The 24,620-nt window shown below is 53.5% G+C and overlaps 2 protein-coding genes and 1 long non-coding RNA gene across 4 annotated transcripts; 2 read left to right on the forward strand and 1 right to left on the reverse strand.

The window, feature by feature from the left end:
- Window positions 5,988-8,914, forward strand: VGF (VGF nerve growth factor inducible). Its single transcript, XM_018040656.1, is given in 3 exon segments — window positions 5,988-6,379; window positions 6,899-8,467; window positions 8,470-8,914. Coding segments are annotated over 2 exon segments (1,851 nt in total). The 5' UTR covers window positions 5,988-6,379; window positions 6,899-6,918; the 3' UTR covers window positions 8,772-8,914.
- Window positions 10,173-16,871, reverse strand: AP1S1 (adaptor related protein complex 1 sigma 1 subunit). Its single transcript, XM_018040657.1, has 5 exons — window positions 16,734-16,871; window positions 14,488-14,666; window positions 13,553-13,661; window positions 12,177-12,314; window positions 10,173-10,949 (listed from the first exon to the last, which is right to left on the reverse strand). The coding sequence occupies exons 1-5, from the start codon at window positions 16,734-16,736 to the stop codon at window positions 10,902-10,904; spliced, it is 477 nt and encodes a 158-aa protein (XP_017896146.1). The 5' UTR covers window positions 16,737-16,871; the 3' UTR covers window positions 10,173-10,901.
- On the forward strand, window positions 15,509-23,456 carry LOC102169853. 2 transcript variants are annotated; one of them, XR_001917266.1, is made up of 3 exons: window positions 15,509-16,604; window positions 22,183-22,285; window positions 23,244-23,456. It is a non-coding gene; the product is annotated as an uncharacterized LOC102169853 (long non-coding RNA). The 2 variants fall into 2 exon arrangements; XR_311296.3 differs by lacking the exon at window positions 15,509-16,604 and adding an exon at window positions 21,755-21,807.

The following is a 24,620-nucleotide window of genomic DNA, read 5'->3' on the forward strand; positions in this document are numbered from 1 at the left end:
CATACTATTTTTCTTCCTCCCCATTTTTCTCAGGCCCTCAGAGCTTGCCTCGCGCTCCTCCCTCGCCCAGTCTTAGCCTCCTGTGCCTGGACCTCTCTTAGTTCTCCATTTCTCATTTACCTGCACCTCCCCCCCCCCGCCCCCCGCCATTCCCGTTCCCCATGAACCCTTCCTCACCCTCTGTGTGTAATATGGAGAAAGACTCTGTAAAGGAAATATATTTATAATGCTCCACCTCCATCTGGCCCCTGCTTATGCTCTGGCAATCCACCTTTCTGAGGCTGCCTCCCCTGACTGGGGTTTCCCCCAGCTTTGCAGGATTTTGCTGGCTCCCTTCCCTATGCCACCAACTGGGAGCCTGAACCAGGCCTGTGAATCAGGGAGTCCCGGGTGGGGAGTCTGATATAGCGGAGGGCAGGTCCCAGAGCCTGGTGCGAGGCTATCTCGTCCTTCTAGCACAACTGGAACCCCCACCTCCAGATATTTCTGGACACCCCTCCCATCCTCTTAACGCTTTCTGTGGACTTTGACAGTCTTCTATTTAAATGCAAGTAGTAACAGCTGCATTTGCACAGCGCTGTCTCCACCACGGGATCCTGACGTCTCCCGCAGAGGGAGGACACGGAGGCTCCGAAAGACCCGAGTGACTTCCAAGTGGCTCACAATAGCTGGGAGCCTGGCAAGGACTAGAAACCAGGTGTCCCCAGACCAGAGCACAGGTCAGAACCTCACTGTAGCTGGAGCTTCCTGTTGGACAATGGACAGTCATTGTCCAAAGGGAGTCATTGAGAGCCGGCACGGCGGGGTGGGGGTGGGGGGTGGTGGAATCAAAGACGTGAACAGCGGAGGGCGACAGGGGTGCAGCGGCGTGGGCCAAGGGGACAGCCTCTGTTCCCCCACTTTCCCCCGTTCCGGCTGCGCTGCCCTGACTTGCTTGGTTGCTTCCTGTACCTGGTCGAGCTGCCGAGCCTCCCTGCCACTTCAACCATGGCTGTGTTGCAATAAAACGGGCCCCTTAGCCCACCTTCTGTGTCTGTTTCACTTCTTGTCAGTGGGGAGGGCTGAGATGCATTGTCCTCCCCCACTTCCCCAGCAGCCTGTATTAGAGAGGATCTCTAAGCCCTGTGGCAACCGGGCTAATGACTTCCTGGAGGGGAGCTGGGGAGGGCTGCTGGCCGTGGCGCGCCCCCACCCCCACCCCAAGCGGCAGAGAGAAGTGATTGCTCAGAACAGAGGCGGGCAGCGGCGTGGCGCCTGGACCGGCCCCGGGCCTCCCTTTCCCCTGGGCCGGGGGCGGGTGTGTGTGTTGTCCGGCGTGGCGCGGAGGGGTGGCCCACTGCTGTTTCAAATTCTTGCTCTTCTCGCAAGTTCCCCGTGGCATCCGGAACCAGCCTGCCTCATCCCCACGACTCAGGGGTCTAACACCCAGCTGTCGGCTCTCTCGTGGCCAGTGCGCTCCTCTTCTCCCGGTTCCTGGGTGGGCACCGCTCCGGAGGGGCAAGAGGTGGAGGGAGCCTGGGCGCCGCCCCGCGGGAGCCGAGCTCCGGGGCGGCGGGGACTGCGATCCCGAAAAGTACCACGCGGGGGCGCCAGGACCTGCGCGGACGCGGGCGAGGCAGCGAGCGCAAGGTGGTTTCCGTCCGTGTGAGTGTGTCCATGGGCGTCTTTGTGTGTCTGTGTTTCTGTACATGTGTGTACGAGTCAGGGGGTGTCTGGGTGGGATGTATTCGGGGCTACATGCCTGGCGTACCCCAGAACCAGGCACTTCAAGTGGCTTCTTGATAAGGAGGGTTCTTGATAGGTTACCATGTATGTGTGCATGGGGAGGTGAGGGACTCTGTATTGTTGCGTGTGCAAGGCATAGCCTGTGAGTCTTGGGGTTTTGAAGTTATATCCCTTTAGGGCTTTTACCTCCTCCCATCATCCCGTGTAAAAGAAATCGAGGGCTCTCAACCTGAACCTCCATTCCACTGTCTTGGCTACATCTTCACCATGTGTCTGGGTGACTCTGCTAGACTAGGTGTGACATTGTGTTTGTGTAAGAGGGTGTGTCTCAGGATATCAGTGTAACTGTGAATGATAGTGGTGTGTGTGGCAAGTGGATGTTGGAGAAGTCTGGCTCAGGATTATGGAAATGCACAGTCTCCTTTCTCTTGTTAGTTTGTGGATACCATCTTCATGGTGTGATGGGGGGGTGTATGTGTGTGTCTTCCTTTCTCAGTCTTTCCAGTAGCTGTCTCTCTTTGTGTCTCTCCTCATCTCTGTCTCTTTTCCTCTCTCTCTTTTCCTGTCTTGGTGACTCATCTCTGCGGCTTTGCCCTCCTCCGTCTTGCTGGGTCTCCCCTCCCCCACCCAGGAGTGGGTGGGGGTATGAGGTAATAGGACCCTGGGATTAAAAATCAGGGTGAGGACCCCCTTTCTATTATTCATCCTTCCCAGACCCACCAGTAGCCCCTAGCCCTCTTTCAGTCCCCTTCCCAGGAGTCCAAACCCTCCTGAACTGTGATGGGCAGGGGATAGGCAATGATGCATTCTAATGGGGTCATTTCCAGGGGGTTCTTAAGCACCTTCTTTCAATTCAAAGTGAAGACCCCAGCCTCCCTCATAAAGTGCCCCTCCCTGCAAGTCCCCCCCCCCCTCCATCGCTGACGCATTAAAGGCTGCAGAGGTGAGTCACTGGTTGGGGGGAAGGGAAGAAGAGAGGGGAGTGAGCTGCAAGGTGGGGAGGGGGACCCAACCCCCTACCCTCTTCTTTCCCAAACCTTCTCAGGGAAAAGACCCAGTGCTCTGTCCCTCTTCCTTGGTTTTCCAAACCTTCAGCTTGGATCTCTACTTGGTTGGACCCCATCTTCTCTTAGCACCCTCCTGGAGAGTATGAGAGATTCAGAAACAAAGACGTAGAGATGGATTTGTACAAGCATCTCAGAGCAAACAGGCATCTCCTCCTACTCCCCGTCTCAGCTTTGCCTTTCCCAGCTCTGTCTCATTGCTCCTTCTTTCCTGCCATCTCCCTCCTCTCTCCAGTTCCAGGAACCTGTCCCTAGTCCAGCTCTTTTCCAGAAGCCCCTAGAGACAGTAGGATGTGAAAGGCACAGCACATCTTTGAGAGGTGGGGTGTGTGTGAATGAACTGACCCCAGGCAGGGAACTGGGATGGAGAGAGGCACAATCAGACCCGGAAATTCAGAGCCCATGCAGACGTATTCTAGATGGTGGAATCACCATTACTGCTGCCTTGCCTTCTACCTCACTGTCCCCTCCCCCATGCCATAATGACTGAGACTCTTGGGATGTCGATTTCTGAGAAGCTCCCCTGGACTTCTGGGCTGAGTGGAGGAAGAAAGGGTTGGAGAAGAATGAAGGAAGGAGGGAATACGCTTAAAAAAAAGGGGGGGGGGAAAGCTTGAACTTGGGGGCTGCAGAAGAGCAGCCAAGACACTGAGACTTTCCTGCACAGAAATTTAGAGATGAAGGTAAATGTGGGGGAGAGGTGGGAAAGATCAAAGGCATGTAGAAGTCACATAACAACATATATGAATAAGCACGAAAGGATCCAGAGAAATGCACAAAGACACAGGGGTACACACACATTGTTGACGCACCAAGCCAGATGATGCTTTTCAGACACCAGCAGATGCCCAGAGTGGATTCACTCAGACTCCCAACCGCACAGGTATACAGGCACTCAGAGGAATCAGGACCCACAAACACTAATAGTTACACACAGACACCTGGAAACAGGCAAAAACACAGCCCCACAGGTTGAAAGGGAAAATTTACGTATTTAAATTGGAACGCTCCCATGCCTATCCATTCTCTATCTGATTAAATACATAACTGGCCTCCCCATTCCCTTTCTTTCCACCCCTGTTTCATTAATCCCTAGACACACAAACACAATGCGTACATATGTACGTGCACATACACAAGCCCGCGGGAACACAGTTTCTCTAGATGCCTGTCTCCTTCATCTCATACTTGGTCTCTTAGCCCCATCAGCCTCTCGCTCTGTCCCCCTTGCCTCCCTCCCTCTTTCCTTCTCTCTTAGATGGCTTCCCCTCCCCCCACCAGATGTCTGAGCCATCTCTCTCTGATTCATCCTCCTCAGGAAGGTAACGTGACCCCCCCCTCCCCATTCCACTGCTCTCAGTAACCAGGCAGGGAGGATAAAGGGGAGGTGGGATGAAGAGGAAGAGGAATGAGGGGAACCCATAGGGGTAGAGGGAGGCCCTAGATAGTTTTGGGGGAGGGGGATGAAGCCCAGTCTCAGGTCTGCTGCCCCCTTCTCGCCCTCCCTTCTTTGGCATCTTCACAATCACCTTGGTTCTCCTTTTTTTTTTTTTTCCCTTTAGCCTGATCCTTCTACCTGTTCCAGATGCCTGCCTCCCTGCCTCCCTCTCCTGCCCCCATCTCTTCTCTTTCCTCTGTCTCTACTCCTCCCCACCTTTTTCCCCGCAGAGCTGATGGGCTTTCTTCTGGGAAAGTGGAGCCAGTGATGGACCCGAGAAGCCACTGCTGGCTATAGAGGGAAAGCACGTGAGTGTGTGTGTGTGTGTGAGAGAGAGAGAGAGAGAGAGAGAGAGAGAGAGAGAGAGAGGAGAGGATGAGGGTCAATACTAGGAAGATGAGGAAGGGGGTGAGGACTGGCTCTGAAAGAGTCTCTGAGCTCCTGGCAGGCAGCCCCAATCCTGGTTTCCAGAGTCTTAGGGCGAGGGTGCCCTGTATGTGCCCACGGGCAGCCCTGTGTCCGCAGTTCTTGTGTGTCTGGCATGTGTCGTTCCACTCCCCGCCCTCCCTGCCCACACCCCCGCACAGCTCTCTGCCTGCACCGCAGCCCCCCTCCAGCTCCCTCCCTCCCCTTCATTCCTGCAGTGGCTGCTCCCCTCGCCTCCCTCCCCTCTCCCTGCCCCCTCCTCATTTCCGTCCCCCCCCCTACCCGCACCCCCGCCTGTGGCTGGTCTCCCTTCACTGGACCCGGCTCGCTGATGGATTCTCTTTGCGCAATCTGTGCGTCATCTCCCCCCACCGTCCCGCCCCCCCGCCCGGAACCTCTAACTATCCAAGCCCCCAGCCCCAACCCCTCTGACAGGAGATTCGGACGAGGGGTCTGGTGGCAGAGAAGGGTGATCTCTGACGTTGCTTTTGAACCCACCCTCCACCCCCCACCCGCATCGCGTTCAAATCTTCCCTTTAAGCAAAGAAGAGAGATTGAACTGAGTCACCCCCGCAACCTGCACAACCCCCTCCCCACCAGGTCTGCTCTCGTCCTCCAAACGTCCTTTGGGGGGTAGCAGCGGGAGGGGAAGAAGCAGGAAGGTGGTGAGGAGAGGTGGTCTGAAAAAGGGCACAGCGGGGGCGCCAATGTATTCTACAGAGTCAACTGGACAGAAAGACAGACACACCTTTTTCTCCAGACACGCACCGACCACGGACAGACACGACACAGAGGCACACATATCCTCAATCTTTCCCCTGTCTCTTCCAACTCGGATCCTTTCCATCCAGATCACTCAAACCGCAAGATCCACCCATGTGCCCCAGCCCAGGGCACGCACCCCGCACCGCAGATCCGCGGACAGCGCCCGCAGGCGCGCAGAACCATCCCTCCTCTCAGGTTCACGCCGTCCTTGGGCGTGTTTCCCATGGACCCTGCAGTCAGGAGACGGGGAGTCTGGCTCCCTCCTCAGTTTTGGAGTCTTATCTTCCCCCTTCCCAGTATGGATCTCCTACTGGGGCCCAGTCAGACTCTGGGAGTGCCCCCACCCTCTTCCACTCGCCGGGTTCCCGCCGCTGCAGGCTGCTCTGTAACCCACCCTCCCGCCTTGCAGCGGCTCTGCATTCACCCTTCCATTCATCCTTCCATTCATTCATTCATCCTTTTCTCCTCGTCCCTCCTTCATTCATTCATAGCCCCCTACCCCGCCCGCCTCAGCATTTCATTCATTCATTCCTTCATTCATTCATTTCCCCTGTGCTAGGCTAGCGCACGCCCCTCCAACCGAGGCCCGCAGCGCGCAGGCGCGGGCCGGGAGAGGCACGTATCCTCCAATCGTTGGGCGTCCTCCCGCCTCTAGGCGCCCGCCCGCTTCTCCATGAATGAACATTGACGTCAATGGGGCGGGGCGATTCCCACGTGACTTCGCGGGCTCCTCTTTATAAGGCGGTGGCCGCGCGGGCGCTGTCCAGCGTGCTGAAGCCTGAGCGAGCGAGTCTCCCGGAGCCGCGCGGACCCAGCTGAGCCCAGCGCACTGGACGCCAGACCTCGACCATCTCTCGTACCCTAGCCACCGCTCGGAGCCGAGGCGGACTCATCCCGATCTTCCCCTGTCCCCACCCCGCCCCGACCCTCTTCTCCACCTCCCGCGTCGTGGCACCAGCTGGTAAATACTCTGCTGTCCGTCCCTCAAACCCTCGGCAGTCGTGGGCGTGAAGGGAGGGTTCTCTCTCCCCACAGATGGGAGTGTTGAAAACACAGCGGGGAGCCCCCGGGAAGGGTCCCTGTAAATGGGGGAGTCGCCGCTTTTCTCTTGCTGCTGAAGTCGCCCACGCACCATCCGGGGAGTCCTGCGGGGAGGGAGCAGATTTTTTCCCCCCTGCATCCTTGCTGCTTAGTATGTGGGCGCTGGCAGTGAGATGGCTCAGGGAAGGGGGCGAAGAGGCACTGGGGAAGCAAGGGTTGCAGACGTTTCCCCATTTACACGATTCCAGAGATCGGCACAACATCGTCCTCCTTTGCTCCTAAACGTCCCTTTTCTGGGTAAGGTTAGGGAGACAAGGGAAGCCCCGGATTTCCTGATTAAATATGGGGGAAGGGGATATAAAATCAGAAAGCGGAAAAATTCTTACAGAAACCCTCTCTTTCTTTGGTCCCTTCTTCTCCCCCCCCCCCCCCTCAACAGTCTCCGGCAGTCCTTCGGTCATGAAATCGCTCAGGTTGCCGGCTACTGTCCTCCTCTGCCTGCTCCTACTGATCAAGGGGTTGGGAGCAGCGCCCCCCGGGCACCCTGAGGCTCAGCCACCTCCTCCCAGCTCTGAGCATAAAGAGCCGGTAGCTGGGGACGCAGTGCTCGGGCCGAAGGATGTTAGCGCCCCAGAGGTCCGAGCCGCTCGAAATTCAGAGCCTCAGGACGAGGGAGAGCTTTTCCAGGGCGTGGATCCCCGGGCGCTGGCCGCGGTGCTGCTGCAGGCACTCGACCGCCCGGCCTCGCCCCCGGCGCCCGGAGGCTCCCAGCAGCGGCCAGAGGAAGAAACAGCAGAATCTCTGCTGACCGAGACCGTGCGCAGCCAGACCCACAGTCTCCCAGCGCCAGAGACCCAGGCGCCCGCGGCCCCTCCTCGCCCTCAGACTCAGGAGAATGGTGCCGAGGCGGCCGATCCCTCGGAGGAGCTCGAGGCGCTAGCTTCCCTGCTTCAGGAGCTGAGAGATTTCAGTCCGAGCAGCGCCAAACGCCAGCAAGAGACGGCAGCAGCAGAGACGGAAACCCGCACACACACGCTGACCCGAGTCAACCTGGAGAGCCCCGGGCCGGAGCGCGTGTGGCGCGCTTCCTGGGGAGAGTTCCAGGCGCGCGTCCCGGAGCGCGCTCCCCTGCCGCCCCCTGCTCCCCCGCAATTCCAGGCGCGTGTGCCAGAGAGCGGACCCCTTCCCGAAGCCCATCAGTTCGGGGAAGGAGGGTCCTCCCCCAAAACACACCTAGGTGAGGCATTGGCACCCTTGTCCAAGGCGTACCAAGGCCTGGCCGCTCCCTTTCCCAAGGCGCGCCGGCCGGAGACCTCCCTCCTGGGCGGCACTGAGGCGGGGGAGCGCCTTCTACAGCAAGGGCTGGCGCAGGTAGAAGCCGGGCGGCGGCAGGCGGAGGCCACCCGGCAGGCGGCGGCGCAGGAAGAGCGGCTGGCCGACCTCGCCTCTGACCTGCTGCTCCAGTATTTGCTGCAGGGCGGGGCTCGGCAGCGCGGCCTGGGGGGTCGGGGGCTGCAAGAGGAGGAGGGGGGCGGGCGAGAGACAGCGAGGCAGCAAGAGGAGGCGGAGCAGGAGAGACGCGGCGGGGAGGAGAGGGTGGGGGAGGAGGACGAGGAGGCTGCGGAGGCGGAGGCGGAGGCGGAGGAGGCGGAGAGGGCGCGACAGAACGCGCTGCTGTTCGCCGAGGAGGAGGACGGCGAAGCCGGAGCCGAAGACAAGCGCTCCCAGGAGGAGACGCCCGGCCATCGGCGAAAGGAGGCCGAGGGGGCAGAGGAGGGCGGGGCGGAGGACGAGGACGACGACGAAGAGATGGACCCGCAGACGATCGATAGCCTCATTGAGCTGTCCACCAAACTCCACCTGCCCGCGGACGACGTGGTCAGCATCATCGAGGAGGTGGAAGAGAAGCGGAAGCGGAAGAAGAACGCCCCTCCCGAGCCTGTGCCGCCCCTCCGGGCCGCTCCGGCCCCTACTCACGCCCGCTCCCCGCAGCCCCCGCCCCCCGCCCCCGCCGGGAAGAGCTGCCCGACTGGAACGAGGTGCTTCCGCCGTGGGATCGGGAGGAGGACGAGGTGTTTTCCCCGGGGCCCTACCACCCTTTCCCCAACTACATCCGGCCGCGGACGCTGCAGCCGCCAGCCGCCTCGCGCCGCCGCCACTACCACCACGCCCTGTCGCTTTCGCGCCACTATCCCGACCGGGAGGCCCAGGCGCGGCGTGCGCAGGAGGAGGCGGAGGCCGAGGAGCGCCGGCTGCAGGAGCAGGAGGAGCTGGAGAATTACATCGAGCACGTGCTGCTCCGGCGCCCGTGACGCGCCCCGGCCCCGGCCCCGCCCCCGCGCGCCCGCCTCCGTGTCGCTCCTTTACCCCTCGGTGTTTGCATGCGCCCGGCCCCGCCCTCGGCCGCCACTTAGCCCCGCCCCTGCTCCCCCTCCGCCCGCGGGCCGCCCCGCCCCCGCGCTTCGCCCAGACCCGTCAAGACGTCTTCGCTGGTGGGAAGCCCAAAATCCTCAAACTCACTCGCGGGGATCTCGGGGCCAGCACAGGCGGGCGGGTAGTTTGTGCGAGTTCCCTGCCCCCCCACCCGACTCCTCATGAGGGACCCAGTCCCCACCTAGTCCCTCTCTCGGGATGTCCCGATCTGAAACCGGAAAAAGCATTTCCAGTTAACTGTGTGAAACGTCTTGTCTCCCGCCCTTTGGGCCTCCCAAGAGCCACTCTGCCCTCTCTGGATCGCTGTGAATTTACCCCTTCTTTCCCTGCTCTGTTGTAAATACCCCTCACGGAGGAAATAGTTTTGCTAAGAAATAAAAGTGACTATTTTATTAGGACTTTGTTCTCGGTTATTCACCCGTCCCCTTGGGCCTATGTGGTCCTTCCCAAGGGGCGGTGAGGGAAGCGCCTGCCACCTCCTGCTCAAAAGCGAGGGTTGAGTGATAGAACCTCTTTCAACCGAATTTGAGGGGCGGCGGTAGAATGGGTTCACATCCTTTAGAAAGCGATAAGTTCCACTACCAGCTTGACCGTTAGTCACAAGACCCCATGTCCTGGGCAGAGATGCAGAGTGAATAAGGAACCGCAGCTCTGGGCCACCTAGTTGAGATCTTTGAACCATCTCAGGGCCACCTAGGCAGTATGGGTGGCTCCCCACCGCCCCTGCTCCACCTTACCCACCCACCTTCCTTAACTGCTCCCTAAATTCCCTGGTCCTACCTACTTCACATGATCAACACTTCCTATGGGGAGGTATTGGCAGCTAAAAAAACATCCTGGTTTTAGCCGCTTGTCAAACCTTTTCTAAGCATATACATGCATCCTCAGTCGTGTGCGATTCTTTGGCAAAACTGTGGACTGTAGACCGCCAGGATCCTCTGTTCATGGTGTTTCCCAGGCAAGAATACTGGAGTGGGGAGCCATTCCCTTCTTCAGGGGATCTCCCTGACTCAGGGATTGAACCTGAGTCTCCTGCATTGGCAGGCGGATTCTTCACCACTGAGCCAGCAGGGAAGCCCTGCACAGGACACACTTATCCTAAAAAGGCATTATTCATTATTATAAGAAATTGAACTGGGTGTCCTCTTTTTTTTTTTTTTGCCCTAAATCTGGCAATCCTAGTTCCAGGGAAGAGTGGAATGGAATGGGCAGGGTTCTGTTTCTGTCCTCACTGATTCCAGCAGCCCTGCCTTCCTTCACAGAGCCTAAGCAAGCCAAAGTCCAGAAATGCTTTTCCTTTTATTTCAGAGAAGGAAAAAGAATCAGACACTTTCCCCACCCCACCCCCTTAGCTCCTGCCTCACCCAGAATTTAAGAGTGAAGGAGGGACAGGGCCCAGTCTCCTGTAAAGCCTGCCCTCCCCCCAGCCCTCCCTTCCCTCAAAGTAGCAAGGTTAGAAAAAAATTAACTATGCTGTTCCTCCCCGGGCACTGGACAGAGGCCCCACTGCAGCCAAGAAGGAAGGGGAGGGGCAGATGAGGGAAAAGGACTTCCCTCTGGAGACACAGAAGTCCCCCTCCCAGGCAGAGAGGCCGCCCCCGGCTGGCTGCAGGGAGGGCTGGAGGTAGGTTATGGGGCAGGGAGAAGAGAAGAGCCCTGAAAACCTTTTCCCTTTAACCTGACATATTTATATATTTACAGTTATAAGGATGGGGGGAAGTTTGGGGTGACACTGGTTCTTCAAAGGCAGGGAATGAAAGCCAAATAGCACCCCCGACTTGGTCACATTTTCCTGCCTCCTAGCTCCTTAAAACCTTCAGTGAGAAAAGGGGAAACAGGAGGTAGGGGTAGAAGGAGGGAATGCTTGAGGGTCCTGAGCCCACAGCTCACTGCAGAAAAAGGTGAGGCAGCAGAGCAGGCGCAGCTGGGTCCCACCAAGAGGAAAAGGGCCACCAATGCCCCACCTCTCCACCAGATCCCCACATCTCCACTCGGCCCCAGGGCGAGGGCTATGCCAGACCCATCTCCTCCAGCACACTGCGTGGCGACTCATCCTCCTAAGGCAGAGACAGAGGGCGGTGGGGAGACACCAGGAGAGACGGGGTGAGGTTGAGGGGGGTGGGTGGGCAGCAATCATGAGGGCAGACCAGGGCAGGGGGGCGGACACAGAGACACAGGGGAGAGGGGAGAGAGAAGCCCAAGTAAGCCCAAGGCTGGAACGGCTGGGGACCCTTCAGGGGAGCTGCCCAGCCTCCTGAGGCCACCCTGTAGAGCCAACTGAGGCAACCAAACCGAGTCCACCACCACCCAGAGAACCCAAAGCCGGGAGCTCGGTGAGCAGGGGGCTCGACCTTATTAGCTGAAGGGAAGGGAGTAAAATGGGGGCTTGGGAGCTGGGAAACCTGCTTTCCCAGGGCTGGAGGTGGCAGATGGTTGGGTGGGACCTTTTTGTTTTTTCCCTCCAGAGTCGAGGGAGGCAGTAAGAAGTTGGCATCAGGTCCCCGAGGAAAGTGGACCAGACTGCAGAGAGATGAGTCATAAGGGTCTGAGCAGAGCACTAGTAACAGGGTGGGTGTGCGAGTGCCAGGGCACGTGTGTGTGTCTGTGTGTGTGTGTGTGTCTGTGTGTGTGTGTGTGTGTGTGTGACGGGGGACTAGACCAGTGAGGTAGCAAGTCAGATTTTACCCTTTCTCCTGCTGCACGGATGAGCAGCCCCCTCTCCCCCTCCTCAGAGCCAGCTCAGGCTGGCTTGCTCATCACTGCAGGTTCCGGTGACTCATCTCCTTGCACCAAGGCTCAGCAGTGGCACAGCAGAGAGGGGGCAGGCAGCAATGGGGTGAGGGCGGGGGTGTCGGACAGAAGAGAGAACCAACAACCAGGTGCCCTCCACCCAAACCCTGAAATCCCCAGGGCAAAACTCTGCTTCTCAGCAGCAGAGGCTTTGAGTATGTGTGTGTGTTTTTAAAAAAGGGAAGACACCAGGGAAGAAAAAGAATGACCTATTGTGTGCCCCTTCTCCAATTCTCCGGGCAACCCTAAACACCAAGAGAAGCATGGGACAAAAGCGGGCTGTCTGGCCCCCAACTACCTCCTACCCTGAGCAGTCAGGGCTTGAGGCCCAGCTGGCCAACCTGGCAGCGTGGGGGCCAGACGCCACAGGGAGGGGGGCCGTTTCGGTAGCGGCGGGAAGAGGGCAGCTGGGGTCCACAGGTGAAGGGTCCAGGGTAGGGAGGGTGCCCTCGGCCACAGTCCTCTTCCTCCTCCTCACTGTCCCGGACCCGTACCTCCTGCAGTAGGTCCGCCTGCTCGATGGCCTTCAGCACACTCTTCTTGGAAGTGTCCTGGACGTCTCCCCCCATCAGAAACTCATCCAAGATGAAGTAGGCCTTCTCAAAGTTGAAGATGATGTCCAGCTCGCAAACCTGGGGGGCGGGGGAGGAGGCAGAGGTGAGGGTCAAGGTGCGTTCTCCCCCCTCGCCTGCGCCCCAGCCTCCCCAGCTCTTTCCCCACCTTGGCTCCGTGGCCTTCATGACCACTCTCCACCTTGGGTTCTTGCCCCAGGTCTATGTCCTCCTGACCCCTAGGCTTTCATCCTGGGTTCAGCTTTTCCTTCTCCTTTTCTCTTCCTCTGTGATCATGAAATATCAGTTGCTCAAGTCTACCCTTGACCCTGACTCCTGTTGCCTTCTCCCCTAAATCTATGACACAAATCCTACCAGAGGTTGGGTCGGCCTCCCCGCCCATCCCCACCCCACTCCCTGCACCCCAAAGCGCTGTGACAGGGCAGGGAAGGAGACTCTGGATCACAGAGTAAACGGCTTCAATTCTAGGCCACACTCTGACACTAACCAGCTAACTCTTGTTTTAGTCGCTAAGTCGTGTCCGACTCTTTTGTGACCCCATATACTGCAGCCTGCCAGGCTCCTCTGTCCATGCAACTTCCCAGGCAAGAATACTGGAGTGGGTTGCCATTTCTTTCTCCAGGGGATCTTTCCAACCCAGAGAACGAACCCACGTCTATTGCACTGGCAGGCGGATTCTTTATCACCAAGCCAGGAAAGCCTGGAAGGAAACCAGCTAACTCGACAAGCCATTTAACTTCTCTAGAGTCCGTTTTCTCTTCCAAAAATGGAGACACCAACACCTACTCATGGAATGAGAAGCAAACAGGAGAACCTGAAAGCTCTTTGTAAACTGTTAAGTGAAACACAAATTATGGAGTTATTACTATTCCCCATCTAAGATATGAGCTCACTGCCAGTGCCCAGGCTGTAGCCCAGATCAGTTCATTCAGAATCTCTGGGGGTGATTCCCAGGCATCGCTATTGTTTAAAAAAAACTATCCAGAAGTCTCCAAAGCAAAGTCAAGGTTAGGAACCACTGATACTATCTGAACATGACCTCTGTCCTTGTGTGGGAAGTTTGAGCTGAGCTCTAGATGGATTGATTAAGTGGCAGATTCTGGTTCCCACCCTTCTCCCATGGGGGCCTGATTAAGACGCATGGCTAATAGGCTTAAGGCTTAAAGAGGGAGATTAATTACTGTTCTCACTGTTCCAACTTCCCCTTTCCTGAGTCAGGACAGAGACTGGAAGGGTCCGAGTCTGGTAGAAAAAGAGGATTGCTGAGCGCGGAAACTGGGGTGGGTGGAGAGACTTACGCTGCCAAAGTATTTGTCCAGGAGCTCCACGTATCGGTGGATCAGCTCCAGCGTGATGAGCTCATTGTCTTGGCCCTCGATGGCACAGCAGAAGTAGAGGCTGGCGTATCTGAGGACGGGGACACCGGAGGGATGGATGGCTGGGAGTGCTGCTGGGGCTGCTTCGGGACCCAGGCACTCTGTGCCCCAACCTCCCATTTCCCCCATTCCTGATCTGTGTCCTTACTGGACACAGGCGGGGTGGCTCCAGGGTAAGAAAACATCACTCACTGTGTCTCTTAGTGCCTCTCATAAACACAGGCAAAGAAACAAGCTCTTTCCCTCTGACCCATTCAGTTTGACTCAGCAAAAACCTGAGCCAACAAATTCACCTGCTCAGAGGAGGAACCACAAAGGGTTTGTGTGTCTGGGGGTGTGTGTATTGGGAAAGTGGCCCAGGGTCTACAACTGTTCAGTGAGGCTGCAATGGATGTGTGCAATCAGTAAGATCGGGCCTTTGGGACAGAGGTAGGTGCGTGAAGTAGGCACCAGGCTTGAGCAAAAGCAAGAGGGAACAAGTCTCTCTTCAAGGTGAATTTGGAAAGTAAAGGCTGGCTGGAGTTCATCACTGCCTTCCAGATGTCCTTAGCTCTCAGCTCTCCCAGACCTAGTTAGTTAGTGTTAGCCACTCTTTGGACTGTAGCTTGCCAGGCTCCTCTTTCCATGGGATTCTCCAGGAAAGAATACTGGGGCAGATAAGTATTCCCTTCTCCTGCGGATCTCCCAACCTAGGGATAGAACCCAGGTCTCCTGCATTGCAGGCAGATTCTTTACCATCTGAGCCACCAGGGAACCTCTGCCAGACTAAGGGACTGCCTATTTCCCAGCCAGGTGAACCCATTCCAGACCCCAATCAGGCAGGATCCAGGCAGGTCTGAAAGTAGGTGAGGAGTCACCTCTTGTAGACAACTTTGAGGTCCCTCCACTCCAGGAAGCTGCACATCTTGGGCTTGCGAGCCAGAACCACCTGCATAAGCTCCCGAACCATCTTCTTCCGCTCCTTGTCTGAGGTGGCCAGGTACCATTTTTGCAGCCGCAGCTTCCCCTGCCGGCTGAACAGCAGCATGAATCGCATCTGGGGGTGGGGGGTAGGGAGAGGAAGGAGGAGTCAGAGCCGAGGTTTAGAGCTTTGATTCTCTGAGCTTGTTTCCTCCAAAACCACACAGTCCCAAACTCCTCCCATTCAACTCTTTTCTCCTCACAGACCCTACTTTCTTCAAAACATCAGCCCTTCTGGTCAACTGGGTATTTCCATTAGCAAGCACCTTCCTTGGAGGGGGCGTCAGCGCTTCTGAGTCTGTCCTGTGGGTTCGAATCCTGGCTCTACTAGTTGAGAAATTTGCCCTGGGCATTACTTCATTTCTCTGGGCTTCAGTTCCCCCGTGTGTCAGGTGGAAATAATAAAAGTACCTACCTTACAGAGTTGTTAGGTGGAACTGACATAGGAAATAGCACCTGGCACGAAGTAAGCACTATAACACCTTGGATGTCATTATTATTATTTCCTGACTTACTGTTTCCTAAACCTGGTTTCCAAAGGTGGGTAAAATGCTAGCACAGTGACAAGCAAAGTTGATGGCAAAGAGATGTTTGCTTTCTTTCCCGCTTTCTATCCACCACCATCCTAAAATCAGGTATTTTCTTTCCCCAAGAAGCTACTTCAGCCCTCTGCCCCATCCTAGTCATACACCCTAGCCAATGTCCCCAACACACTGCCCTCCATTCCTATGCCCAGCAGTATCCTTTATGTTAGCACATGATACCAAGTGAAGTCGCTCAGTCGTGTCTGACTCTTTGCGACCCTATGGACACCAGGCTCCTCCGTCCATGGGATTTTCTAGGCAAGAGTACTGGAGTGGGTTGCCATTTCCTTCTCCAGGGAATCTTCCCGACCCAGGGATCGAACCCAGGTTTCCTGCATTGTAGACAGACACTTTACCGTCTGAGCTACCAGGGAAGTCCATAACATGACACCAGGACCCCCTAGATTCCACCACCCTCCACTCTACTCAGCCATCCAGGCATACAGCCAGAGGTATTCCTTTTTTCTTCCTTTTAGGGTGCCTCCCTAGCATGCCCACACCTCCCCAGATATCAGGTGATCAATTTCCCTTTCAGTTCTTCAGTTTGGACCCAGCCATTCTGGGCGGCTCGCCTAGGGAATGTTCCTGGAACAAGCACAAGGAGGTGGAGCGGAGAGACGTGCAGAGCTCTCACTCTCACTACCCCGTGCACCCCCAGTTTCCCATTTCCAGGGGGGTAGGGGCTCCAGGCCACATCCTGGAGTGATCTCCCTCCCCTGTAGCTCGTCTCTCCGTGTATGCCACCAGGGCTGGAGTCCTGGGTGTGTGGAACACTACTAGTCTAGACGGCTACAGATCAGAATTCAAGAGAACTGTATTTTCTGCTATCGGGGAAAGGGAAGCGCTGCCAGCGTGGCCGGAGGGCAAAAGAGTGGTGCAAGGGAGGCTAGGATGGGAGGGTGGGCCAGGGAGCAGGAAGACGGAAGGCCTGCGTTCCGGAAAGAGGATAGGGTAGAGGGGCGGAGAGCCAAGAGCCCCGGAGCCGGGAAGCCAAAGCCTGGGTCCCAGAGAACAAAACTCGAGCCCACCTGGCTTCCCCCACCTCATCCCCGCCTCCAGGTGGGCAGGACGACAAACCGAGGCAGGACGTCTATTCCTCGCACCCTGAACGATCCCCTCCCACACACTGCCCTCCCCGCCTGCCGCCGCTCCACTCCGGGATGCACGTGGACGGAGGGTCTCGGAGACAGGCGACCCCTGCCGCCTCCGTCCGCCAGCAGGCCCCAGACCCCCGTTCCTCGCGCGAGTTCCCTGCGGCAGTGATTCGGACCCTGAGATAGCGACCCGTGAGCTCCCCCTGGCTCCGGACGGTCCCGCCGCCCCCTAGTCACCTCCCTCTGGCCCTACAAATGCGCCCACTCCCCGCCGCTTCTGCCGAAAGCGATTTCCAGCTGCTCTTCCTTCCGAGGCCGGCTCGCCCACCCGCCCAGGTAAGTGAGGGCCTCTGAGAACTGGAGGAGGGAAAAGAGCGGCTCACACAGAGGGCAGCCCCCAAGGACCCCTGCAGGTGCAGCCCACGCCCCTCGGTCCCCCCTCCCCTCCCTCTTCGCACAGCCTACCATCCTGCAGCCTCCGGCCCTGCGCGTCCCTCTTCGGCCACCGTAGGCGCCAGCTCCACTCCCTTTCTTACCCTTTCGCCTCCTTCCCTCCCTCTCGCTTGAAGCCCCGCCCCGTCCGCCAGGGCTCCGGGAACCAATACGCTGCGTACTGCGCAGGCGCCGACGCTGCGAGGCGCGCGGGCGGGGCCGGAGGCGGAGAAGCGGTGGCCATGGCAACCAGGTCTTTGACTTCAGCTTTGAGTAGCCCTGTCGTCATGGTAACAAGGCTGTCTTGTGGGCTGGTTGGAAGATGGGGGAGGAGGACAATGAGGTCTTCGCGCTTTGGAACCTAGGGGGAAAAAGGCGGGAAAAGGGGTGAGAGGTGGATAAGATGACCCCTGGAGTTTGTGAGGAAGTAGGGTAATTTAATGGAAGGGGTGTGGGCGATTGAGAGGGAGCAGGGTGGAAGCCATCTGTAGAGGAGGAGGAATGACGAGGAAGGCAAAGACAAAGGGTGGTGGGGGGGCAGGTATGAGAAAAAGTATGGAGCTCAAAACAGATATCTACTGAGAACCTGCTGGACGCAACAACACTCAAAGTAAGAGAAGGGTGTAGGTAATGAGGCAGACAAGAAATAAGGGAAGAGGAGAAGCTGATAGAAAAGTGAGGTAAGGAAGAGGAGAAACATGATTAAGGGGAAAGAAAGAGGAAGAAATAAAGAAAATCTTGAAAAGTTAGCATGGGTCAAAGCTAAAAAGGGACGGTGTGACCCAGACACGAATGTAAAGATGAGACGGAGGTAAATTGCAATACATGTTTTTTGAGAGGGATTTGCAAGTGTAAGTGTGTGTGTCCACATGCTAAAGCACTTTGCATATAAATGGATGAGAGGAAATCTTAAATTTTGTCATGCCAAAAGCTTAATGGTATATTTCTAGACATTTGTCGGTAACTAATGATGCCATTATTTTTGAGTAGCACTTGAAGCAATTATTGGTAAGGCCCTACCTGTCTCTGCTTTGTATTCTTTTCTTCTTACTCTTTTATGGAGGTCATATGCTTTAATTGCAAGAGGGTGGGCTTAATTCACCTGCGATGCAATCTGGTCTCTGACCCTTACCTGATGTACAGTCTCGGGTGGGTCTTTTAAACCTCCATTTCCTCATTTAAAAAATGAAGATAGTAATACCAGCCTTGCAGGTCTGATTTGAGGCTGGATAGAAAGTATCTGAAACATTGTCAACAGTTGATATTGCAATATCAGTAGTAATTACTGATAACAGTAGTAATTACTACTATTTGCTTTTCCCAACTTATTTCTTCCAGTACTTTTTCTTCATCCTTTCTTTTTCATGTCCTTTTCTCTGCCTATGTCATAGGCTTGCCGATGGCATAGATGTTGGCTGAACTATCTTGATGTTATTTTTTTAGATCAGAAATAATATCAATAAGGTAAGCTGTTAGAGTTAGAAAGGGTACTTTGTTACAGAGTGGAAAGAAGGAATGAGAGTGTGTAAGAAGGACGGAAGGCAAAATAATAAAATGTGCTCGTGGGGGAGAGGAGAAGATTGTTTATAAAGAAGTAATGAGCAGTGAGGCAAAGAAGAGATCTAGGCAACAGCCCAAAAAAGTGCGGAAGATCCAGAGATGTAAGCTCCTATACTCCTTGAAAAGACGGCATTTTCTAGAATTCCTTATCTCAACATGCTGTGCCTAGCTGCAAAGAAGATAAGATTCATGAGAGAATTGTTAGAAATATGGGTTTTGCTCATGTAGAATCACAGACCTAAGTGGTTTAAACTAGCTAGAAGATGGTGGACTACGTTTCTTCATTGTTAGTGAATGATATACATAGATAATCTATGAGTTAGTGGCTCCAATAAACTTGTATCTGCAGGTAAGTTTGGATTTGATGCAGTGGGAAGTTGGGAGTCATTATGATTGTCCAAGCTGGTGAATAACTTGGTGGAAAACATTTTCAGAAGGTTAATCTTATAGTAATATGGGAACGATTTGAAAGAACAAATGGAAGGCTGCAAGATCATCTGGGACAGGGGTGCCCAGCCTCCAGGATCTAATGCCTGATAACTTAAGGGGGAGCTGATGTAATAATAATTGAAATAAAGTGCACAGTAATTGTAATGTGCATGAATCATCCTGAAACCACCTCTAGCCATCCGTGGAAAATTTATCTTCCATGAAACCAGCCCCTGGTGCCCAAAAGGTTGGGGACCACCAGTCTAGGAGACAGTTTTGGGAATCTAGACACAAAGATGAAATGAAAAGTGAAAGTGAAAGTCACTTGGTCATGTCTGACTCTTTGGGACCCCATGGTCTATACAGTCCATGGAATTCTCCAGGCCAGAATACTTTCCCTTCTCCAGGGGATCTTCCCATCCCAGGGTTTGAGCCCAGGTCTCCCGCATTGCAGGTGGATTTTTACCAGCTGAGCCTCAAGAGAAGCCCAAGAATACTGGAGTGGGTAGCCTATCCCTTCTCCAGCAGATCTTCCCAACCCAGGAATTGAGAACCGGGGTCTCCTTTACCAACTGAGCTATGAGGGAAGCCCTTGGAGCTGGACAAATTTGAGAGATACCTGTAATGCACCAATCAATTGAAGCTGCGAACTCATCTAAGTAGAAGAGGAAGAAGAATCAAAGATGAGTCTGAAGGATTAGTGAGTGGTGCCTTTTGTATAAATGGAAAAATAGAAGAGGTGAGATTCTCCTTCATAGGTACGATTGGTGTTTGTATTATTATCTGGCAAAGCCCATGCTGTCACCTCCCTGAGCCTTCCCTCCTCTGGTTGTAGAAGTAGTCCCTGCAGTGGGTGGAAGGGGGGTCCAGATGGCCCCTGAAGCCTTTCATTTCTGAGTCTGTGATCTGTCTCCCTCTCATGATGATGCTCCCTGCAACCATTTTTGGCTCGTTCTGTAAGTAGTCGTTGTTCTCTGATGATGTCATTTGGAGTCATCTCTGGGGTTTTTTTTAACTTCTTCTTTTTTTAACTAAGCAATTGGGACCTTATTGTATGCTGTTCCTAAGAGTCCTGAATACTTTGTGTGGTAGATGTTTGCCGTTCTTTTTCACTTCCCTGCCTCTAAACCCCCTTCCTAGGGTTTGGGAATCCTCACATTATAATGCCAGGGGGAAATAGCACCACCTAGCAGTGTAGCATTTGAATTTGCTTTTTGTGCCCACAGCATGAGCCTGTCTGCTGGACTCGGCCAGTCCATCCACCAACCTGGACGTTGATCCAGGAGGGAATGAGGTGGGGATGGGGTAATGAGGACAGGTAAGGGTCCTGAATACTTTGAATTCTGAATTCAAAGTATTGAATTTGAATTCTGAAGGGTCCTGAATACCTCTGAATTCTGGCAGAGGGTCAGAGGACAAAACCTAGGGCGCAGGTGGAGTGGCACCAATGGCAGCGTCCTGTGCACCAATGGCGGCAAGGGGTACCATGTAGGCATCCCATGATTTGTGATTTGGGCCACTGTCTCTAGCATGAGACCTTCTGCTGGTTCTCTGGCCCTCCTGACAATTCCTTGAGCTCCCCAGTTTCCTTTCGTGTTTCATTTAGCCAGAGTTGGTTTCAATCCCCAGTAACTCAGGACTCTTGATTGGTAAACTTGGTAATCAGGTTGTACCGTCCGGTGACCACACATGTGAGTTGGCCCCACCTGTTCAGCTGGTTTGGAAGCGCCTCGTGGGATGGTGTCTTACTCATCTTTTACTTCTTTACAGCACCTCTCACAGTGCTTGTTGATTGACTTCGGTTATGATTGGTGCGCATGGTTTCCTCATCTAGATTTTTTTAAATTTTAATTTATTCATTTATTTTTGTCTATGCTGGAGCTTTCTCTAGTTGTAGTGCACATTGCAGTGGCTTCTCTTGTTGCGGCCCTCAGGCTTCCGTAGTTGTGGCTCAGAGACTCTAGGGCTCGTGCTCAGTAATTTCAGTGCGCAGGCTGTTGTCTCGAAGCACATGGGATCTTCCCAGATCAGGGATCTAACCTGAGTCCCCTGCATTGGCAGCTGGTGGACTCTTAGCTACCAGCCCACTAGGGAAGCCCTAGATATTTACATCTTACTTCTCACCCCAAATATGCTGAATTCTAATTTCTAAATAGTAGTACCTATCTAATACCTATTATCTATTATTCCTACTGGAGGACAAGCTGTCTTCATTGTGTTTTTCTTGTAAAAATAGTTTATTTGGCTGCACCAGGTCTTTGTTATGGCAGGCAGTATTTTTAGTTGCGGCAAGTGAGATCTAGTTCTTAACCTGAGGTGGAACCTCGGTTCCACTCCATGCATTAGGAGTATGGAGTCTTAGCCACTGGACCAGCAGGCTTCATTGCCTGTTTCTCCTGTGCTGAGCACAGGGCCTGGCACACAGCAAGTGCCACCATTGGTTGAATAAACATACTGGATTCCCCCACTGGAAAGTTCCATTGTCATCTCAAGAATGAGTACCTTCCTTCTCCCTTCCCCTGAAACCATCCCATCTCTTGGTTTCCCAGCTACCTTTTTCTCAGTTTGCAGACTCTAAGCCTTGGACATGAAGGGTAACAAAAAGCATGGCTGTTCAAGGGATAAAGATCAGACTGCTTGGTTAGACGAAGAGAATGTGTATGGGAGAAGGGGAATCTACTGGCTAGGCTATCAGAGGAAGGAGTCTGAAAACCACCCTGGTGACTTGAGACTTGAGACTTCATTCTCAGGTGACTTGAACCTGCCTTGCTATTTATTTTTCTTTGTGATTTTTGTTCACATTGTTTTCTGGAATGCCCTGCCATTCCCTCCCAACAAACCCAAATCCCTCTTACTCATCCTGTAAGTCTGAACCCAGCAGCCAGTCCTGATGACCCTCGGGGCTCTAGTCTAGACCCCAGTGACTATTTCTACAATGTTCCTTTCAACCATTTTTGCAGTGACCTCCCAGGTGGCACAGTTGAAAGAAGCTGCCTGCCAATGCAGGAGATGCAAGAGACTCAGCTTCCATCCCTGGACTGGGAAGATCCCCCGGAGTAGGAAATGGCAACTTGCTCCAGTATTCTTGCCTGAAAAATTCCACGGACAGAGGAGCCTGGTGGGTTACAGTCCATGGGGTTGCTAAGAATCAGACACGACTGAGTAACTGAGCGTACAGTACACCCACAACGTTTCAGCTTTTTGGTGTCTATTCTCTGTAGAAGCAGGCAGCCCTTATTTTATTATTCTTTGTCTTATTGTGCTTCACAGATACTGAGTTGTTTGTTTGTTTGTTTTTTAACGAGTTGAAGGTTTATAGCAACCCCACATTGAACAAGCCTATTAACACTATTTTCCCAACAATATTTGCTCACTTCGCATCTCTGTGTCACATTTTCGTAATGCTTGCAATCTTTTAAACTTCTAAATTGCTATGATCTTTGTTATGGTGACCTGCGATCGGTGACCTTTGATATTACTGTTGTAACTATAGATGCAGTGGAAAAAGCAAGAGAGCTGGAAGTGGAGCCTGAAGATCTGACTGAATTGCTATAATCTCGAGATAAAACTAATGCATGAAGAGTCTTTTATTCCAGGTGAGCAAAGAAAATAGTTTCTTGAGATAGAATTTACTGCTGGTGCTGTTGCTATGAAGAAGGCTGAAATGACGAGAAAGTAGTGAGAGTGTTACATAAACTTAGTTGATAAAGCTATGGCAAGGTTAGAGGGCATTGCCTCTCATTTTGAAAGAAGTTCTGCTATAAGTAAAGTGCTGTCAAACGGCATTGCATGCTATGGAGAAATTGTGAAGGGAAGAGTCAATCAATGCAGTTGATTGTTGTTGTCCTATTTTAAGAAATTGTCACAGCCATCACAAGCTTTAGCAACCACCACCCTGACTAGTTAGCAGCCATCCACATGGCAAGACCTTCCACCAGCAAAGAGATTAAAATTATGATGGTTAGTATTTCTTAGCAATAAAGTATTTATAAAGTCCGTACATGTTTCTTGGAGAAGGCAATGGCACCCCGCTCCAGTACTCTTGCCTGGAAAATCCCATGGACGGAGGAGCCTGGTAGGCTGCAGTCCATGGGGTCGCTAAGAGTTGGACACGACTGAGCGACTTCACTTTCACTTTTCACTTTCATGCATTGGAGAAAGAAATGGCAACCCACTCCAGTGTTCTTGCCTGAAGAATCCCAGGGATGGAGAGCCTGGTGGGCTGCTGTCTGTGGGGTCGCACAGAGTCGAACACGACTGAAGTGACTTAGCAGTAGCAGCATACATGTTTCTTATTTATTTATTTTGAGGTAGAATCGGTATGCAACATTATATTAGTTTCAAATGTACGACATAATAATTTGATATTGGCACACACTACAAAGGACCCCCACAATAAGTCTAGTTACTGCCCTATCACCATAAAACTGACCCTCTTAAATCTTTTTCCCCTCCAAATTCCTTCCCCTCTCATAAACAGATCATCTATTCTGTGTATCTGTGAGTGTTGTTTTGTTTTCTTTCCTTTAATTTATTCTTGGTTTTGTTTTTTAGATTCCACAAACAAGGAAACAAAGACTAACAGTGTTAGTCTTTCTCTGACTTACTTTACTTAGCAGAATACCCTCAACTTCCTGCAGTCCGTGTTGTCACAGACAGCAAGATGTCCTTTATTGTGTAAAGTCCATACATTTTTTTAGACATAATGTTACTGCACACCTAATAGGCTTCAGCACAGTATAAATATAACTTTTACATGCACTGGGAAATCAGAAAAATCTGTGTGACTCACTTTATTTCGAGATTCTGGAACCAAAGGTGTGTCTCTCCAAGGTATGCCTGTACTTGATAATAAGAAACATCACGTTATGCTCAGTTTTAAAAGTGCTTTGCACACACAAAAAAGTGCTTCATAGCCCCCAGTATACAGACACGTTTAAAGAAAAACATGTTAAATTTATTGGAGTTCAAACGGCAAGATGATGGTGGAAGCCACAGTTGCTCTGCTTCAGAAACTTTCCACTGGAGTCAAAGCGACCTCTGGTGGCCAGGGGACAAAAGGCTGCATTGGGGTCGCTGGTGTTCAAGCTGGAAGGCACAGGTGTGCAGGCGGGATGCCCTAGTGACGACACATGAGGGCAGCACCCTTGACCCTGGCTGCGTTTGAGCCCTCCTGTGTGTTCAGGGTGACCTGGGCTCACCGACGTCACAGAGAGGGCTGGTAGCCTGGGGCGAGTGACTCAACTTCTGTGTCTCTACAGAAGTGCCTGCTACGGTTAGCACAAGGAAACTCACTTGAGGAACCGCCTTTAAAAAATGATTTGGAAAACAGATGGTGTCTCCTTGATGAGTTTTCCTCTGATAGAGTCATTTTACTATTGAGGGATTTATAGAATCCATAGCCATTGCCTATATGAGGGCAGACAAAATTTCTACTGGGTGAGATGAACAGGAAATCGGCAGTTTTACGATGGAGGCAGGGCAGGTCTTGTGGGTTTTTCATCCCTAGAAATAGAGAAAGGGTGGGTTGGAAGAGCCACGGAGGGGGCCCAGGTGAAGCCAAGGAGGGCTGGCTTTGCACTCTGAAGCTGCATCCCCGTCTTTGTCCTCAAAATATCCAAGAAGAGCAAAAGGGGCTGTTAACTGGGGCACTTCCTGGAGCGAACTCCCTCGGTGGTGAAGAGGTCCTTTCTGAAGGACTCTTTTCTTCTGAGCCTTCTCAGCGTGTACGGACAGTGTTTGAACTACATCCGGCAGGATTAAGGCTACAGTGTGTCCTGGTTTTGGAAGCAGCATCTTTTGCGGAAAAAGGAGGCTCTTGTGGTTTCTAAGCAGATCTGTTTCAGATGGGTAACTCCTCAACAACTAGCCCAGCACCCGATATCGGTCATCTTTTCAGGGTATAAAGAGGACAAAAGATAAATCTGGATC

This window comes from Capra hircus, chromosome 25 (assembly GCF_001704415.2).
Source record: "Capra hircus breed San Clemente chromosome 25, ASM170441v1, whole genome shotgun sequence".
Taxonomy (NCBI): Eukaryota; Metazoa; Chordata; class Mammalia; order Artiodactyla; family Bovidae; genus Capra; species Capra hircus.